We start from the raw sequence: 19,363 nt of genomic DNA on the forward strand, positions 1-19,363 counted from the left end.
AAACTTCGAGAGGATTGTTCATGAAACTTGGGAATCTACAAAGGTAAGAATTGTTCTAATCTTTTCCCAAAGCATGCTAATTTACATGTTTATATTTTATTTTAATACAATGAATTTGTTTATGTAAATATCGAAGTGTGGGATGCAAGACGTTCACAACGCTTCCGCCGTGGGATTCAATTCCTTCACATTATACGTCAATGTACTCGGAACTAGCAAACCTTTCAAACGGCCTCCAATATAGCGTTCTTCTGTGTCATCCCATGTACCACCATAACATAAGAATATATATTTCTCCATCATTCAAGAAAAACAATACACTAAATGAGCAATTAGGAAAATTGGTTACTGTAAATACTCGCTATACTCGATTCTCGCTACACACTCTTCACTACTCGATACTCGATACTCGTTCCTCAATACTCGGTATTCTTAACTCGATGCTTACTGTTTCATAGCTTTCTCTCCTCTCATTCTCGCTCCATTAGGAGCTACTCGCATGTCTCAGTTCACACTCACAAACTCACACTCACTTGTTCTCTTTACTACGCTCATATATCTCGCACAACGTCGAAAAAGTAAAAAACGTGAGCAAAAAAATGAGAAAAAAACTAGCGTATTTACTTACTTGAGGTGTGAGACAATATAGTGAAATAATCTGAATGTCTTTATAATTTGATCTCTGTCAAGAAAAATAGGTTTTGTGAAGTGGATTTTTTGGAGGGAAAGTGAGCTCGATTTTCTCTTTTGTATTTCAATTTTGTTTGTTCTTAGTTAATAAAAAAATTACTTCACATTTCAATAACTTGATTTGAAAGAATAATGAAAATTGTCAGAAAATTTTTCAATTTGTATATGTTCATACATGAGCTTTAACTACAGAGCAGGTCCTCCGATGGGCACGGACAATTCAAAATGATCGAGTATACATTAATCAAATATCGAGTATGACGTGGCTATGATCAAGTATACACGTGTTGATTTCATACGTATCGAGTGACCATGCATCCGAGTATTGAGTGACTGTACATCGAGGATCGTATGACGAGCCAACGAGGAACGAGTAACACGCCATCGAGGATCGAGTTCCTTTCGAGTTGGTAGGCACATGGGGTGCATCTCAGAAACGAAGGGGTAAAATCACACGTGGATGACACACTCTCCATTAGTTTTTCTACATTTGGCTATTTTTCATTTGGGTCTCCCAAATGAGACCATCCATACAAAAAAACCGTTTTTAGATAACACCCCATCCATTGTCTTTCCAATTTCTATCAATAATTGCTCCACCCACCAATGACCTAACAATTCCATATCATTCCTCTACGTACATCACTTTATTTCTCTCGAGCACGAACAGGAGGACCCGCACGAACTCTTCATGGTCATGTTTTATTTTTAATAGCCGTAGAAGACGAGCTGTTACACTACAGCAGTTATAAATGATGAATGGCTATGAACTTGGAGTCCAAAATTTCAGAGCTATTACCAAGATGCAACTTTGCGCAGCTCAAACAAATCCACGCTCTCCTCTTAACCACATCCATTCACCAAAACATCCATGTTTCCCCCAGCTTTCTTCGACGAACCACCGAGTTTGGGAACATGGACTACGCAAGTCTCGTGTTTTCTCATCTCAATCCCATTTTCAAAACCGAAATTCAATTCTGGAACGCAATGATCAGGGGTTATGCTTTCAATGGCCCTGTTGAGCAATCCGTGTCCTTGTATGGCGGTTTGCTTCAAAGAGGACTCAAACCCCATAATTCCACCTACCGATTTGTGCTAAACTCGTGTGCTGATTTGGGTTGGTTCTGGGATGGAAAAAAAGTGCATTGTCGGATTCTCAAGTCTGGATTTTCGTTGAATTGTTCAGTTTCTGTTGCGCTTTTTAATTTATATGTGAAAATTTCAGAATTTTCTGGACCTGGGGATGTTACTGATGGGGTGGCTTCTGATGCTCGCAAGGTGTTCGATGAAATGTGTGTTAGATCTGTTGAAGTATGGAACCGAATGATCTCAAGGTATACGAGTACTGGGGATGTTGATGGTGCACGGAAGTTGTTTGATACAATGGAAGATCGAGATACCGTGTCATGGAATACAATGATTTCTGGTTATATTAAGGTAGGAGAGGTAATGAAAGCAAGAGAGTTATTTGAACAAATGGCAGAGAAGAATGTCGTGTCTTGGACTTCAATGATTGGGGCTTATGCCAAAGCTGGAGACCTTGTTACAGCAAGAATGTTCTTTGATAAAATGCCTCAAAGAAATGTGGTGTCCTGGAATTCCATGATTTCTAGCTACGTTCAAAATGGGGAATTTCAGGAAGCACTGGATCTCTTTATCCAAATGCTAGCAGAAGGTATAATTCCTGATGGATATACTTTTGTATCTGTTTTCTCAGCTTGTTCTCATTTGGTTGATCTAGAGTTTGGTAAGTGGATACACTACTTGATTGATGATTTCTCTCAACTTGGAGTTATTGCTGCGACTGCTTTGATTGAAATGTATGCAAAATGTGGAGACGTCGACAGAGCTTTTATTCTTTTCATCAAAATTGGAAAGAAAGATGTGTATTTTTGGAATGTTATGCTGAAATCACTTGCCCTCCATGGAAAGGCTCAAGATGCTCTTAAATTATTCTCTTTGATGCAAAAAGAGGGCCTGAAGCCAAACAACTTCACCTTTCTTGGAGCTTTGTTTGCTTGCAGCCATGGAGGGATGGTGGAAGAAGGTCAGACCATATTTGATATGATGGAGAAGGAATATGGGATTAGACCGAGAATTGAACATTACGGTTGTATCGTTGATTTGCTCAGTCGAAACGGGTGGCTAGAGGAAGCACTGCATCTAGTAGAGAAGATGCCATTTGAGGCTGATGTTGCAATATGGGGAGCGTTGTTGGGTGGTTGCAAGTTAAGAGGTGATTTCAAGAGAGCACGAGAAATAGTTGAGAGGGCAAGCAAATTGAGATCAAATGAAGGTGGAATCCACGTGAGCTTGTCGAATATGTATGCATCAGTTGAGCACTGGCCAGAGGCTGTAACTGCAAGGGAAAAAATGGAAGAGGAGAATATTTTGAAGAAGACTGGCCAGAGTAGTGTTATTTATGCACCCAGTGGAGCTCATCGTTTGTAGGATATTTTCAAGAGGATGAAAACTCTTAACATTTATTTCTATTTTTATCAGAGGTCAAAAGTTGAAAATTATAACCCCACTTTTGTTGGAGTAAATTTTTTATAGTTAAATTGTAACTTTGGTTATATTTTTTTTTGAAAAAGTTAGAGTTAGTAAACTATAATTGGAATCTAGTCTGGGTTGACATATTCAGTATTTTTTAAACTATCAAATTTATTTGATTTGAAGTTAAATTTTATATCTCATATACAGTGTTTTAAAGCTCTCTCAGGCGTACGCTTAGGCTCAAGGCGTAGGTTTGGTGCCTCGCCTTGAAAACGCAAGGTTCACAAAATAAGGCACGTGTTTTGTGAAGTCGCAAGGTTCACAGCTTTGACCCTAGGTTTTTTTTATTATTTAAAAAAAATAGTAATAATTATGAGTTTTCCTTCGTTATTAACTAAAAGAATCAAGTTTACTAAGCCTAAATGCAAAATTTATTGTGTTTGAGGCTTTTTTTCCCCATATTTCCACTTGGACCATGCTTTCTCTTTTTAATGCAACACTTTTATATATAGTGCGCCTCACAAAAAAAAGTCCACACTTTTTTCTGCACCTTGCACTTAAGCCCCAGATGACTATTGCGCTTTATTATGTCTTGAACTTTAAAAAAACATGGCTCATATAATCAAAAATATTAAAATTCGTTTACAATAGACAATGACTTCTAAAAAAATGCAAATGCCAATTTATATTCCTACACATTGAAAGTTGAATCAATTAAAACCCTGAACTAATGATGATATAAATTTAAATATGAAATTTTGTAGGTGCATTAATTTAACACTTACTTCTAGATTTCGTTAGACTAATATCATGTGAAACTTATAATTAAACTCCTAAAATTTTCCATCGAATCAATATATACTTTAAACATCAATGCATCAAAGTAGATTCCTTCAATCGTTGGTTTAACAGAACGAATGTACGATGGTCTCGTTTACTTTCTTGCAACGTGAAGTTTCAATACATTAGTTTATTCCTTTCTTTCTTTTCCTCAATTGCACATTTCTTTCAGATTTACCTATAAATATTTTTTCTGATCCATGTAGGTCGGGGCATTCTCTACGAAACTTCATGTTCTGGACGGTATATAACTAGAATGAGTGCTTCTGACAATATTCAACAAGGTAGAAGCACCTTCTTAGAAGAAATGACTGAGACTTCACGTATACTCCATCATTCCACATCATGTTCCTTGGTCATAATTGACGAACTTGGGAGAGGTGCAAGCGCCCACGATGGTGTGGCCATTGCATATGCAGCTTTGCATAATCTTCTCCAGCAGAAGAAATGTTTGGTCCTATTTGTCACCCACTATCCTAAAGTTGCTAAGATTGCAAAGGAGTTCCCAGTATCTACGGGGGTATACAATGTCTCATATCTTCACACAAAAATCTAAGCTTGTCGGGCCCAAAATCAACTGAGGATGTGACTTACCTATATAAGCTCGTTCCCGGTGTTGCGGAGAGTAGTTTTGGTTTCAAGATTACGCAACTTGCACAGGTAACTTTATCTATCGTCCTGTCCTGCCCCCCGTTTGAAATCTTATGGAGCGTCCTCACTTGAAAGCCTGCGTGAATGCTCTTTACTTGTTGTGACCCTAGTTCTTTTTGCCGTTGTTATGTTTTTTTAGATACCTTTATCATGTATTGCACGAGCCAAAGAAATGGGAGTCTGGTTAGAAGAAATAGTAACCAGAAGAGCAGAGCGTAAATCCACAGAACAGCATTTGCAAGAAGCATCGGCCAAGGGGTTGAAATGGGAAAGCTTCCAGTGCTTCCTTGAAGGTGTTGGTGAGTCAGAGAGATTTGATGAATATGAGAAATTCTTTCTGTTCGTGAAAGCTACAACATGTTCTGCTGATGATATGGGAAAAAAGTGCCATCAAATTTACCAAGCTAGAAGCATGGCCATGGACTTGTTAGGAAGGTAAAACACAGTGATTTGATCTCAACTACTCTCATACTCTCATTCGTACTGCTGTCTTGTCTTGCTCATTTAATTTTGCTATGAATTGACAGGTGATAGAAATTACTCATATTGGAGTGGATAATCAATGAGTTTTATTTTTTATTTATTTTATTTTTTTGGGTGAGCAGTGGAGGAAAACCCCTCTAGCTGAGTGTACAAAGGACCTTAGTTCAGTCTGGTTTTAAATATATATTATTAGTGGTTTTCTTTTCTTTTGTGAAAGGACCATTGTGTACAGCATTCCATCTTGTTTGGTAAGATCACAAACAGCCCATCTTGTTGAGAAAAATGGTGAAATTGATTCATTTACAAAAGCCAGATTCTAAATCCTATTCCTTCTGTGAGCAAAGCTCTCATTACAATATAGATATGCAACTTCTATTGCAACAGACATGGTACATTATTGGCCTTCCAGTGGAAGTCATTTACCCTTTAAAGTAGCTAAGAAAGATCTCAACTCTCTTGCCTTTCTCTCATGTTCAGGTGATTGGTCAGTTTCTGTATCACTCAAATCAATTACATCAATCTTTTGACTATTTTTCTGTTGAAATTTTGAAACCTTACGGGTTTGCATTGCAGGTGAAGGGCTTAAGAGATTGATGACCTCAATCCTCTCTGTGCTGCTGCTAGGAGCATGATCAACAATTATTGGTTCAATGTCAACAAAAAGCTCTTCGTTCAGTTCAACACCAGTAGCAGAAGTCTTTGAAACTATGGGAACATGGGAGAGATTATGAACTGCCCTGCTTTCAGATTCGATTTCAAGCAACAGAGTTTGAAGTCTTTCATCAATTTCAGCAACAGTAGCCTCCGTCTTCTTTGTTTTAGTAGTGCGCTTATTTTGTTTTCTTCCTTCAGCTCTTTGCTCCTCAAATTCTATAATCATCTCGGGACAGGCACTGTAGAACATATAAAAAGAAACAAGGCGAGAAATAATAGTCTTAGCTTAGTAGTATTTTAACATTTTAGTCAACCAATATCAGAATTGGATATTTCAATGTTATGGAAGAAACTGAGATGCAAAAAAATAAGCAGTATACTTGTAAATAACATAACCATTTAAATAAACTCCATACGTCTGCAAGAGATCTGCTGGCACAACAGATGAATCAAGTCCATCAACATTTTTCCAAGAAACCTCATAGCAGTCATTGCCCTGGACTCTTCGGTGCTTGACAATTCCAGAAACAGGACAATTAACTGGTACCTGTAACAGAAAAAAAACATAACCAAACAGATACAGTATAATGACTCTCCAATGGCCAGTATCCATATTCGTGACAACTCATAAAAGTAGAAGAATAAAAAAACATTAAACCAGGTATCCATGGTTAAAGAAATAGAATTACTTCTTGAAGTGGAATATTGAAACCAAGTTCTGATGTTTTAGACCGAATGTTCGCGAATCGCCGTAGATCTCTTTCTGCTATCTTTGGGAGAATGTACTCATCTAAACCACACATGGATGTATTCACAAGCTAAACATAACCAAATAATTTTATCTATTTAGCTCCAAAGATTAATGAAAAGAGAACCTGTTTTCTCAGGAGGCCACGCAAAAAGTTTGGCGCATATCTTCTGAAGTTTGATACGTTGAAATGGGTGCTGAACAAGAACCCTGTAGAGAAAGAAAATGTTGAAGGCATATGCATTCCATTGTACTAACACCAGATATGCCATAATAATGACTGCATTAATGTGTAATATACTGTAAGGATTCTTCCTCACCCTGTGATGTTAAACTTCCGAACAACAAAATACAGGGAAAAGTTCTTCAAATTAACAGTACAAAACCAACAAACAACCAGCCTTAACAAGAGGGCCAGGCTCTCCACAAGAACTACTATTCTATTATAAATATGAAGATAAGCACCCTAGCTTAGAACTCAAGGACATAGTTATACAACCTATAAAATAGATCATGTTCAAGTAAGGTCGTATCAAGATAACAACCCTAGTTTAAGTACCAACAGTCTCTGCAACCATACACTTCGAAGCTTACTCCCAGCTACTCTCCTGCCTGGGGGGAATTGCCTTTCTTACCCCTCCTCTTATAAACATTCTTAATTGGCGGTCTAATATTTACATATATACATATCTTATGAGGAAGTTCAGGTGCAGAGTTGAGGTAGAAGAAGAAGATATACTACTACAACACAGACGAACAGAACTAAAACAAAATTTATATTGTAATTCCAAAAGTTCAACAAGCTCACCTAGCCACATCTTCAGAATCAGCTGAGTGGCATTTGGGTTTCAAATAGGCATCAATTACTTCTGAAACCTGATCACATTTATGCATATACTGCCCAGCCCCTATGCAACCAAAATAATCCAAATCAAAATTAAAACTTGATTGACCTATTGTATCAGAGTATTCTTAAAAACTACAATATTTAAGTTCCTAAGCCCACTATTGATGGCTCAATCTGTAAAAACTGGTTGTTATTTAGTTTCGATCCAAGGTTTAAATTTCACCATCCATTTAACTCAATGTGTAGAAAAGAAAAATACAGTTCATAGTAATATTATAACCAGACTTAGGAAGTCCTTGCTTTTTGGAATTTTTCCCCTTCTTCGCAAAAGACAGTCCCTCAGATGCAATTTTTTGAAGGACAGCACTATCTCCTACTGCTTTAACAATCTGACAAGAAGATTCCTACAAAGGGCACAAAGACAGCAGACACATGGTTACATGCTGCAACCGGATTGTACTTATAAACAGGAATCCAACTGAGCAAAAAGGGAATTTAAACCTACACGTCCCATGCCATAAACGCCTTGCGAGTAGTCACTGCCAAGAAGTAGAGCCAACGTAATCTGCAGACCATTTTCAAAATGATTTGTGGATGATGATTACATATTTGGTCATACAAAAAGAAAATTCATCTGATGAATGAAACATCCCACACTGTTAAAATATACATTGCTTGAACTGTAGAGGCAGACCAACAAAAGTACAAGAAATTTACCATTGAGTTCCTTCCGAATCCTAAATGTCTTTCGATGTCATCCATTTCATAACAAAGTACATGACCATTATCTCCTAATTTAACAACAAATAACGGAATAATGAGTACATTATTTTGAAATCTAAAACAACTCAATAAAAACTGAGCATGATTTAGTACGACACTTACCAAGGCAGATGTCCCTATATACTGTCCTAGCACCGAAAAGGAAAGCATCTGAATCTGAAGTAAAGCATCCATCCTGATCAGGAAATGATGACTTAATAATAGTAATGATGTTCAAGACAATATAAATACAGAAACAATAAGCATCTGGCACACTGAAGGACAATTACTAAGGCCCAGTTTGAGAACTATTTTATTTTTTGTTTTTGATTTTTTAAAATTAAGCCCCTTGTCTCTCATTTTCATACAATGGTTTGTATCTTTCTGAGTTGAATTCTTAGCTAACTTGATTTTTGAAAACAATGGTAAAAATTACATAACAAAGTAAGAAATTTAGAAGTGGAAAAAGTGTTTTAGGCTTAATTTTGAAAAACTAAAAACAAAAAAAAAAATGATTACCAAATATGGACTAAGCCTCTACTTACGCATAATAATTCTGAATTTAGCAATGCACATTGTGCTTCAGCTTCCTCAAGCCTAAATTTAGAAGAATATGATAAAAGGTTGAAGAGATCAGTTACAAGATAGAGAAAACCACAAGATAACCAGACCTTAATTAAATTAGGGCCTATCTGGATTGATTTGAGAAAAAAATGTTTTTTTAAAAAATTCATTTTTATTTAAACATTTTTGATAAAAACTGACTAAAATATACTTGAAAAACTATTTTGAATGGTTGTCAAACACTCCAATTTCTTTCAAAAAGACTTATTTTTTAAAATTAAACACTTGAAAATGTATTCCAAATAATTCTTTGACCAAGTCTTGATTTCTCATCAAACTTTTAAATATAGTTGGAAAATTTAATGAACCCTTCTAAATTGTATCATTTAGCCAAATACTAAATAAAAACTTAAAAATTGTTATGGCTGACAGCATATGTAGTGATATACTTTTCTTTACTGTTGAACAACTTAGAGATATCATAAGGTTTTCGAAAGAACAAACGAATTTACCCATCTAGACAAGGGATGCCAAGCGCCAGTCCCAAGGCTTTTGCCTCTTTAATCATTAAAGAGAACTCAGAACCCTTGTTCCTTTTCAGTGAGCATATTTGTTGGGGATTTGCATCATTTTGAGCAACCTGTTTTTGTTGAAGCTTTGGTAAGTAAGATTCAAGTGAAAGGGGGGAAAGCAAAAACGAATGTGGGTTATGAGAATTCCCACCTCACTTCCATTGTTCAAGCGGCGTCTATATGTTGACAGTTTAATCCCAGGAATTGAACCATCTACAGGCCATAAGTGTTCATTAAACACAAAAATAAGTACCCATTATCGATTTAACGAGAAGATTAAAAGAAAGAAAGAAGAAGATGAAAAGGAGCATGCCTGTAACGAAAATAAGGCTGCAATTTAAGGCAATGAGAGCTCGAAGGCGGTGAAAGAGCCCCCTCAGGTAAATGTTATTATTCAAACGAGAATGAGATTTGCTTACATTTTGAAGCTGAACTATCCAACATGAGAGATCGATGCATAACCTCTTATTCCTGAACCCCAATTCAAAATGGCAAAAACTCAAACAGGGCAACTGAAAAATAATACAAATGCAATCCCCTGTTTGGTTGTCAAGAAAATGATAGAATAGAAGGAAAGAACTTACTGAAGACGGTGAAGTGGGAGAGTTTTCTTGCACGATTCTAAGATATCCCAGAAGTTCTTTACTCCCATTTCTCCAGTGAAGAGGTTTTGCCTTGGCTTTCCCTTGGGCGGGTCCTTGCTTCAACCCACCCAAAAAATAAAAAAAATAAAAAATAAAAAAACTTAAAAAGAAGCATTTTTAGGAAATTTTCAAAAAAAAAAAAAATACACAAAATAATAAAATTAAATTTTTTTTTATAAAGACAGATGATTGATAGAAATCTTCCATTGATATTATATAATAGAACGTAGATAATAGTCGAAATTTTTAACAAGAGTGAAAACTTGTATTTTTATAAAAGTTTCTACGGTGTAAGTAAAATGTTAATTTTTATTAAATGAGATCGACATTAAACCCAATCAAATTTCAGTCGACTATCAAAAGAAAAAATTTAAAAAAGTTCTATAATTAGTTCGAAGTTCAAAACCCAAAACAAACTATGCATTTTCTTTGACTTTTTGAAAAAAGAAAAAGTCTTTACTTTTACAGTTTGCAGACATCCAAACAGCCCGCTCTTTTTTAAAATCTCAACATACCTCCATTGCTAAGATTAATTAAAGCTTCGATATTCCCAATAAAAGGAATATATTAGGTACATTGAAACAGCCTCCCCTCTAATCTCCCGTTACAGTAGACGTTACCGGAACCTCTAGCGGTTTCAATCCTCTGTTTTACTCCCAACTACTTACCATACTCCTCCACTTTAAGCGGTGGTACATTTAAAACGATCAGCGTTTTCACCTTGCAAATGGGTTCAAAAAACCAATCGAAAGATCCAGAAAAGTGGGTCGTATAAAATTTTGAAGGGGAGGGATGTAGAGGATAATCCATGGGGTCCGACACGTTTATATGCCGCGCAGGGTATTTCTCAGAACACGTGGTTTGAAAGAATATTTTGTCGGATTCCTCCATTTTAACGTCCTCTTGAAGGGATTTGACTCTAAAATCAGAAACTTGGCTACCCAAAACAGAGAAAAAGAGAGAGGGTTATTGAGATTGGCTGGTGGGTTTCACCGGAAAAGTCTTTGAGTTTCCGGCTGAATGATGAACCAGAATTCAGAGGACTGCCTACCACCTGGCTGGACTGTGAAGGTCAAAGTGAGAAAGAGTGGCAAAAAGGATAAGGTACTGGTTTTCTTTTAATTGGTTTTCATTTATTTTTCCTCTGTTTTTTTCTTGCATTTCATGGATCTTTAGCTGGGTTTGTAACTTTTATGTTCGACATTGCTGTTAAAACTAGCTCTTGATTTGCTTTCTCTTCTCATGTGCTCACCTGGTATAGATTCTTGTGCTGTTTGTGAATCTTGAAAATGTGTTTCTTTTTGGCTTGTTAGGAACTATGACTTCTGGTGAGAAAATTTGGTTGTGTAAGTTAAAAGGAAGAAGATAAGTGACTAATTTTTGGGGAGAAAGTGTGGTCTTGTGTATGCTTCTGATTTTGCACTAATTAGCTAAAGCTTTCCTATAACTTTCTAATCTAAGTAAATGTGTTAGATTACTATAATATTAAATTTATTATTCAGGAGCTTAAGTTTTTGGATCCATCGTTCATTTAAGATAGTATTAGAGTAGGTGATCCAAGAGGTCTTTGTGTTCAAACCCCGGTTAGAGTCGAGTCCTCTTCATATTTCAAATGCATGGTGAAGGAAGGTTAGACGATATAATATGAAATTTGTCTTTATCCATCCATTTAAATTTATTATTCAGCGGTTTAGATTTGTCTTTAGAGACTTACCTTCTTTTGGCTTCAATGGTTGTGATGCTCCCATGTAGTCCTTGGCCAAGTCTCCCCATCAGTTTAAAAGTTTCTATTTGCATTGTGAATGAACTATTTTCATCTCTTGTTAGGTCCTTTCTGTTTAGTCTTGTGTGGAGCACCAAACTGTAGTGTCATTTTTCCTCCAGAAGAGGCAACTAAAGTTTCCATTATCTTAGTGTAACTTCTATTCATGTCCTAACATCATAACATGATCCTTCCTATAGTAATGTCTTCCGGTTATTTGCTTTTGGTATTCAAATAGTTATTTGATAACCATGAATTCCACTATCATGTGGAATGTTAATATGCAAAAGAAGTCTGAATAAAGATCATATAACTGATGGTGGCCAATTATGTGCTGTTCATTTTAAGATAAGTAATTTGTTGGATCTTTGTGACTGATTCTAATGTTGCAGTATTATTTTGAACCCTCAAGTCAAATGAGATTTAATTCTAGGGCAGAGGTGTTTAGATACCTCAAAACTGCAGCAATCTGTCATCCTGAATCTGAAGAGAGCAGAACTGTCGAGGAACCAAGGAACAATGTCTGTCAAAAAATCTATCCTCTACTCTGATTTTTGTTTTCGATTTGATGGTCTTTTTTATTATGAACTTTATTGATATTTCTTTAAAAACTTCTATTATTCAAGCAATCTAGGTGGAAGTTAAGAAGACAATAGCAAAAGATTTATCCCCTGGATGGATCAGAGAAATCACAGTAACGACGACTGCTAACAGGATAAGAAGAGATTCAGTAATTGATCATCTATTTCCCTTATATGGTTTCCATTTGTTGTGTCATTTGGAATTTGGATATACTAACCATGTACTTTGTTTCATCTAATATATTTAGTGCCTTAAGCTAGTCAGTGACATGCTAAACAACATGAATAATATTAACAAATCAACTTCTGTTTGCAGTCTTACATTGATCCTGTAACTGGAAATGCACTTCGCTCAATAAGGGATGTACATCGATATCTAACAAGTGGCAAGGTGGGCCGATCAGCACGTAAATCAAGGAGCCAGAGAAACAGCAACATTGAGTTTCAACATGATGAAATCTCTGCAAGTGTTCTGAAGGTACTTGAAGTTAAAAATGATTATGACAGTGTTCATCAGTTGGTCCAACTATCACTTGATAAAATAAATGTTATACTTTGGAGTGATGCCCCTTAACCATTCTCTCTCCAAGGAGGAGCCCTTCTTGCTAATGATGCAATCAAATATCTCCTCTGTATCAATGGCTGAAATTTGGGTGAATTCTTTTCGTCTAGAATATGTACATAAATTATGGTCTGTAATCACGGATCCCGAATTGATGGCATGGAACCCACAAATACTATTATAGCTACTTGGCAATCTGAAATTTAAGAGTTTATGGTTGTGTTACACTAGTGCAATGTCTCTCGCTCCCAGATCTTTCAAGAATTAGATTGTAGACTTGAGATTTTAAGGTTTCGGAAACAATTTAGTTGCTTGCCCCTAAACATGATAAAAATAGAGAGAGAAATAAATAACATAATTTCTTTCTTAATTATTCTGTTTCTTTGACTAATTGCATTAAACATTCGCTGCTTCTGAAGTATTAAAAACCAAAAATGCAGAAAGAAAATTGTTTTAAACTTAAGTTTGATTATTTTTGCCTTAACACTAAATTTCTTATTTCCTTCTCTCTTAGTCACCTGCTGTCTCTAAGAAAGAGATGCTAGCTATTGGCAAAGCAAGGAGACAGATTATATGGAGTGGGAACTTATCAGAACCTAGGGAAATAGTGGATGATGAAGCTATGTTTCCAAATGCTACAAGTGTTGGAGAAAGCATGCCTGTTCCGAAACCTGATTCGAGTCGTGGTATTGTTCTTAACATGCAGCTTTAGTGTGACATACTTAATTTGATAGACACCTCATTTTCTCCTTTCTCCGTCACTTATATCTGCGTTAAGTAGAGGTTTGTTGAGAGTGGGAGTTCATGCTTTTTAAACAATGAAGCTAAAGATTCCAGTTGCTTTGCTTTCCTTAATTTTTCTGAAAAACTGAAATGAGAATGATGAGTGCTTCTGCCAATTGAAGATTCTGTATCTAATGTGAATTTTGAAATTACTGCAGGGGGGATAGGCGCTAAGTTATGTTGCTCAACTCCAACAGAGGCAAAAGGTATTGAGCAATCAGCTGGAAAGAATGATTTTTCTGAAATTGTATTGACTCCAGATAAATCCATTCAACACAATTGCACTGCTGAAAATGAGGCAACAAAGAATGAGAGCAGAAAGAGACAAAGGAAAACTAATAACATAAACTTGCCTCGCCGTGCTTCAAAACGACTTGCAGGGCTCCAAGCTGAACCAGTGCTTGAAGTTAAAACAGGCCGCCAAGCACGTTCAGTTGCACGCGAGGAGCCTGATAAGCAAGTAGCCAGTACAACTAAGTGGGCAGCATCTCAATGTCTTGAGAATTCTGATGTCAAGCATGAAACTAAGAGCACAATTGATCCTCCTAAAATTGACACAAGTCCAGATTCAGGTGAAAAAAAACGTTTTTGTGTTGATTTGTCCATTCTGCCTATGAATGTTATGAAGATGAAATCTGAGAATGCATATGAGCAGCAGCCGAAATGCAATTCCTTTCTGTCTCCAGAGGATGTTCTGGAAAAACATGAAGGTGAGGTGGAAATTGAAGATAAGGCTGATATGAAAAAACAAGGCCCTCTTCTTAAACTGCCCGTGGAGGACTTATTGACTGATCCTTGCATCGCATTTGCAGTTAAAACACTTACGGGAGGTGTTTTTGATGCATCCATAAGCTCAGAAGCATCACTGATGCAAAACAATGTTGATACTTCCACTGCTTTCACTCCAAATGAGGGAAGAAACGTAGGAGCAGAAAACAAGCTTAATGAGAAAGTGGCATCTCCAGAACTTCCTGTTACTCGAGTAGGGAAAGTAAAAAATAAAGATGTTGAGAAGCTAGAATCCACTCTGGAGTTGCCAGTTGGGGAAATATTGGCAGACCCTTGTATAGAATTTGCTATTAAAACTCTAACTGGTGAAATCCCACTTGATAACAATCCTGATGTTGAGGATTACTTTAACCAATTTAGCACCTCGAAAACCGAAGGAACTAACGCAAATGCCTCAGATCATCTTGGTACGGATTATTTCTACAAGACTAATGTTAGCCAGAAGCAGCAGGTTATTCAAGCACTTGAGGCATCTCCTAGTATTAACTTCCAAAGCTGTGGAACAGGTTTGCACCAACAAGAAAGAAACAGAAACGAGTTCCAAAGGCACTAATACCAACGTTATAAAATGTACAGTTTTGGTTGGCAGCATAGAAAAGATAAAATTTCCTTTTTGTTTACAAAGCCTTTTTGTTTTTTTTCCCCCCTGTTTTACTAGTTTTGTTAGTTGTGGTCAGCCAACCCTCCTTTGCCCGAGTTCTGCACCTTACCCCTGGGCAACATAATGTGCTGTATGATGCCTACATATAGGACTTGATTTTGATTTGGTTCTAAGTTACCCTTAGTCGCTGACCTTAATATGGTCATTTTGCAAGTATATATCTTTTATTTATGGATACTTTGTGCAGAGCTCATCCAATCATGATAATAAATAAGTTTAACACTTTAAAATGTAACAACTTTATACGACTTAAGGATGACAAAATTTAAATCACTTGTATGAAACATGGTCAGCCAAGAATGCCTATGAAAACATTCCCAGCCAAGAATGCCTATGAAAACATTCCCAGGTTCAAACACGTAATTCTGTACTTTTGCAGGTGGAAATTCTAAAGCTACCAATTAGCCATGTAATCAAGATTATCTTTACATTTTGTAGTAAAGCTAGATAACAGGAAGCCAGATCGAGTGAACGCTCTCAGACAGGAGGATGTAATGAATTAGGGGCCTCTAACACCTGTAAACGAGAGGAACATTCACAATAAGTACCAAAAGTCGAGCGGCTAATATAAAGTGTTCCAGCTTGATTTTCTTAGTTTTGCGCAGTTCAAGTATGTAGAGTGATGCAATGCAGATGTAGGGGGAGAAATCTATCTTTTTAAAGCATGTAGGATCTAGTATGGAACCTGGGTTTTTCACAAGTTTATGGAAGAAATATAGACCAACTATGATTGTTTCATATTTGATCTAAATAGAACCCAGACCAGCCCCACCTGCTCGAGCTCTCAATATTTCGGTTCTTTTACTTCTTTCCATTATATCCACCAACCATTCAACACTTTCCTTTATCCCCATCCTGTAACAAAAAGAATGAACATTTTCAGTTTCTAACATGTTATCTGCAAGCAAAAGCTAACTCATGGATGATAAACAGGCATAAAGCAAAGATAAGATGTCATGGTTTGATCTCCGTCCCATAACCCCATTAGTTTGCATATAATAAAAGCCCAATTTTCAAGTTAACTGACTACATATACGTACCCATCATAGCCAGAAACAGCTTCAAACATGTAGACTCTTTCGTCCAATTTTTTAAGATCGAGATAACGAGAAAGTTCTTCTGCTGATACTGCTTCCGGAAGATCCTGCACATCCATGTATTCAAATGATGTGACAGCCCAATCAAATGTAAAGAGAACAATATATGACGATAATTTTGATTTTGAGGAGAAAATATTAAATACTACATAATTGTCAACAATACAACTTAATTTCTTCTATCCTTCAAATAATTGAATAAATAATTTTCGAATTTATGAACAACTTATTCATCATATTGCAGCAGGGGGTTCATAGTTTCATGTTATATAAACTTGTCCTTATCCAGAAAAGAGGTTAGCAGAAAAGAAAATGTGAAAGAGTTCAACAGACTCCTGGTTCTGACCTGCTTGTTTGCTAAAACCAAAAGTGGAGCTCCTTGCAAATCCTCATGTCGAAGAACTTTCTCTGGGAAAGAAGTCCAAAATAATATCAATGCATCATATTCAAGTTTTGGTAGATCATGTAGCAGTAGAACCCTGCTGTTACCGATGCAATTAAGGTATGGCCATCTTATATTATCACCTACCCAGTGCAGATTTGGAATCTTCAAATTTTGAAGGACAAGCAGCATCAATTACATAGATCACCGCATGTGCCTCTTCATAATATTTTTCCCAAATAGACCGAAGGCCAGGCTGCGATAACGTCAAAAGAGAAAAAAGAACTAAGATAAATAACATATTGAAATCCCCTTTTTTAACCCCCACCCTCAACCCCTCACAGATGAAAGAGAGAAGTACTGCTGAACTCAAGTAAAAACTTTCAGGCTTTACATAATGTATTTTCATAAAGAAAGATAGCACCAAAAGAATCTGGCGACACATATATCACTACAAGATATGGGGTTGACAACAGGTCAAACCAACACATCATGCATTGCAATTAAAGATTTCATATAGCAATACTTTGCTCATTGCATATTCATACCTGACCTCCCAGATCCCAGAAGACAAGCTTTGCATTCAACACCTCAAGACGCCCAATATTGAGTCCAACAGTTGGAACAATCCGATCAGGGGAGAGACCTTCCAAGTTTGAGTATAAGGACTTCAACTTCTCAAGCAAAGTCTATAGGAAAGAGAGATAAGTGAATGGAAAGAAGTTAGTAAGTCTAGAAAGACGCTAAAAGCATAGATGAAAAATCTGACGAAATAACCATGCTCAATTAGTCTAGAGGAGAGAAGTTTACTGTTTTCCCCGCCTTGTCAATTCCTAGGATGAGAACATGAAACTCTGTCTTACTAAATAGGTACTTCCAGAGGCCATAAAATAAAGAAAACATTGTGTCTTTTCAGTTTACTGGGGTATTAGTTTCTCTTAACCCTTGGGGTCAAACGTCATAACTTCAAACCTGGTCTGTTTATTCTCCAACTCCAGAAACAGGGTAGAAATAACTTCCCTGAATATCAAAATAAATCAAATAAAAAGATAGCTCATAGCTCCACTTGAAACTATGTTTGCATCGTAAATTAGCCTCACACCCCTAACCTTATTGTTCTAGAACCAAAACAGGGATGTAAAGCAGACAAACAATTAAATATGAGGTTAGTGACAAATTATATAAAGATTCAGTATGACTTTCTCTTCATCATGCAATACTCACCCTCTTAACCAGAATAGTTTTGATTTAACTATTCGGGACAATCACAATAAGCGAGTTGATTTCAACTTCATAATTGTTTTTCATTAACTTCTAGGGACGTGAATTACGTTTTTAGTCTAGATTAAAATAATAGAAACTCAATGAAAGATTTCATTTCAGCGCAAGCGTCAACTCTCTAAAATCATCAACCTGCTCCATAACTAACATCCAAATCATATAAGAGTAATTATTTTTAAAGCTTTCTTTCACCCTTTTCCCCGTCCATTAGATATCTTCAACCCATCAGTATACCAGATTGTTTTCTCAAAATGTAAGTCTGGTTCCAAGAGAATTCAAAATAAAGCTCAAATTTAGAAATTTAAGCAATCTGTGAAGCTTTTGCATTCCAAGCCTACTTAAAACATTACTGAAATTCAAAAGCAACTACCATTGATATGTTCTTGTTATGGAAAAGAGAAAATATAATACCAGACTCCCCTGCACCATCAAATTTTAATGCATAACAATCTCACCCAAAACTCCGTACTTGCATAAGAAATCAAATAGGGATTCTTAACACTGATTCGAAACATCCCATCTACAAGAGGTAGAAATATTTTTCAGCGGCGAAATCAGCATATAGATTACGGAAATTCAGATCCACGAGCTAAAACCAAAATTATCGAACAACGTATTCCAAATGAAGAACCATATGTTATGAATCGAAATCAATTTCAATAATAGAAAAGATTAAACATTGAACGCCCGAAACAATTGCAATGGGAGACGAGAGAATTCCATCATGAACAAAAAAATGGAAATGGAAAAGTGCCCAGTTGAATTTCTGGGATCGAAAGCTTAAATATGGCAGTAAATGAATCAGATCAGGCAATTTGAAGAAATTTTGATTGAAACCCATTACAAATTCGGATCGATAAAACAGAGAGGAAGTCGGATTCATACTATTGGAAAGAAGGGACTAGTGAAAGAACTGCTGGTAGTGTAGGGCTTTGCCTTCCAGTGCAGCGATTACTAGCTCCCACCGTCTGAAAGTAACTGAAATTCTGTCTTTTCGTCCAACAACGATAGAAGCGAACCACCCTTCTAAAGGAAGCTCTGTTTCAATTTCGCCCGATTGCCGCAATTGCAACCCAATGTTCTCCTCCCAATACCGGTATTACCCTTTGGGGTGGACAGCAAAACCGCTCGAATCGAATCGAACCGATTTATAAGTAAAATCGAATTTTTTGGTTTGATGCGGTTCGTTAGACTGTTGAAACCGAATTTAAACGATTCGGTTCGGTTCAAAGCTTGAAAACCGATTTTCTAAACTGAACCGAACCGTTTAAATATAAATATATAAAAATTTAATAATAAATAACTTAAATTTAAAACTAAAGAGTAAATTACATCAGTAAAGACTCTAGGATTTTTTGTTCTGCTTTCAATTACATCAGTAAACACCGCACGATGTCTCTTCTTCCTTTCCTTTTGCTTTCGATTTTTTCCTTTAGAACTTCTCGGGTTTTTTGTTGCCGCCGCTGTCGGTCCGAGTCAGATGTAGGACGCACGACTTCTTTTATCGTTCTTCT

The 19,363-nt window shown here is 36.4% G+C and overlaps 5 protein-coding genes across 12 annotated transcripts; 3 read left to right on the top strand and 2 right to left on the bottom strand.

Moving 5' to 3' along the window:
* The first annotated feature begins 1,212 nt into the window (after positions 1–1,212).
* LOC120080068 (pentatricopeptide repeat-containing protein At3g29230-like) lies at positions 1,213–3,374 on the top strand. The gene has a single exon (XM_039034657.2). It carries the CDS (start codon positions 1,450–1,452, stop codon positions 3,139–3,141), a length of 1,692 nt encoding a protein of 563 aa, XP_038890585.1. The 5' UTR covers positions 1,213–1,449; the 3' UTR covers positions 3,142–3,374.
* Positions 3,375–4,282: 908 nt separating this feature from the next.
* On the top strand, positions 4,283–5,342 carry LOC150038376 (DNA mismatch repair protein MSH3-like). Its single transcript, XM_090312905.1, has 4 exons — positions 4,283–4,475; positions 4,517–4,686; positions 4,817–5,112; positions 5,205–5,342. Exons 1-4 carry the CDS (start codon positions 4,283–4,285, stop codon positions 5,206–5,208), a joined length of 663 nt encoding a protein of 220 aa, XP_090169031.1. The 3' UTR covers positions 5,209–5,342.
* Positions 5,343–5,430: 88 nt separating this feature from the next.
* On the bottom strand, positions 5,431–10,048 carry LOC120080283 (single-stranded DNA endonuclease family protein). Its single transcript, XM_090312313.1, has 14 exons — positions 9,892–10,048; positions 9,621–9,778; positions 9,459–9,520; positions 9,248–9,375; positions 8,717–8,768; positions 8,295–8,367; positions 8,127–8,200; positions 7,915–7,974; positions 7,690–7,813; positions 7,371–7,470; positions 6,690–6,772; positions 6,504–6,604; positions 6,231–6,361; positions 5,431–6,053 (listed from the first exon to the last, which is right to left on the bottom strand). The coding sequence occupies exons 1-14, from the start codon at positions 9,957–9,959 to the stop codon at positions 5,576–5,578; spliced, it is 1,692 nt and encodes a 563-aa protein (XP_090168439.1). The 5' UTR covers positions 9,960–10,048; the 3' UTR covers positions 5,431–5,575.
* Positions 10,049–10,482: 434 nt separating this feature from the next.
* MBD13 (methyl-CPG-binding domain protein 13) lies at positions 10,483–15,242 on the top strand. 4 transcript variants are annotated; one of them, XM_039034333.2, is made up of 6 exons: positions 10,831–11,055; positions 12,106–12,234; positions 12,348–12,443; positions 12,611–12,772; positions 13,371–13,542; positions 13,798–15,242. In XM_039034333.2, exons 1-6 carry the CDS (start codon positions 10,972–10,974, stop codon positions 14,979–14,981), a joined length of 1,827 nt encoding a protein of 608 aa, XP_038890261.1. In that variant the 5' UTR covers positions 10,831–10,971; the 3' UTR covers positions 14,982–15,242. The 4 variants fall into 4 exon arrangements, with proteins under 4 accessions (XP_038890477.1, XP_038890261.1, XP_038890398.1 ...); XM_039034391.2 differs by having other exon boundaries at positions 10,916–11,055; positions 12,126–12,234; positions 13,798–15,214; XM_039034470.2 differs by lacking the exon at positions 12,106–12,234 and having other exon boundaries at positions 13,798–15,214.
* Positions 15,243–15,304: 62 nt separating this feature from the next.
* Positions 15,305–18,975, bottom strand: GB1 (GTP-binding protein 1). Of its 5 annotated transcripts, none has more exons than XR_005482442.2 (9): positions 18,735–18,913; positions 18,261–18,369; positions 17,379–17,588; positions 17,117–17,257; positions 16,716–16,824; positions 16,533–16,594; positions 16,130–16,233; positions 15,775–15,944; positions 15,305–15,605 (listed from the first exon to the last, which is right to left on the bottom strand). XR_005482442.2 is itself a non-coding variant. In XM_090312332.1 (9 exons), exons 3-9 carry the CDS (start codon positions 17,469–17,471, stop codon positions 15,589–15,591), a joined length of 609 nt encoding a protein of 202 aa, XP_090168458.1. In that variant the 5' UTR covers positions 17,472–17,588; positions 18,261–18,369; positions 18,735–18,913; the 3' UTR covers positions 15,305–15,588. The 5 variants fall into 5 exon arrangements, 3 of the variants coding, with proteins under 3 accessions (XP_090168458.1, XP_038890758.1, XP_090168441.1); XM_090312332.1 differs by having other exon boundaries at positions 15,862–15,944; XR_005482438.2 differs by lacking the exon at positions 18,261–18,369 and having other exon boundaries at positions 18,735–18,969.
* Between the last annotated feature and the right edge of the window lie 388 nt (positions 18,976–19,363).

This window comes from Benincasa hispida, chromosome 1 (genome assembly GCF_027475165.1).
Source record: "Benincasa hispida cultivar pf3 chromosome 1, pf3_genome.v1.1, whole genome shotgun sequence".
Classification (NCBI taxonomy): Eukaryota; Viridiplantae; Streptophyta; class Magnoliopsida; order Cucurbitales; family Cucurbitaceae; genus Benincasa; species Benincasa hispida.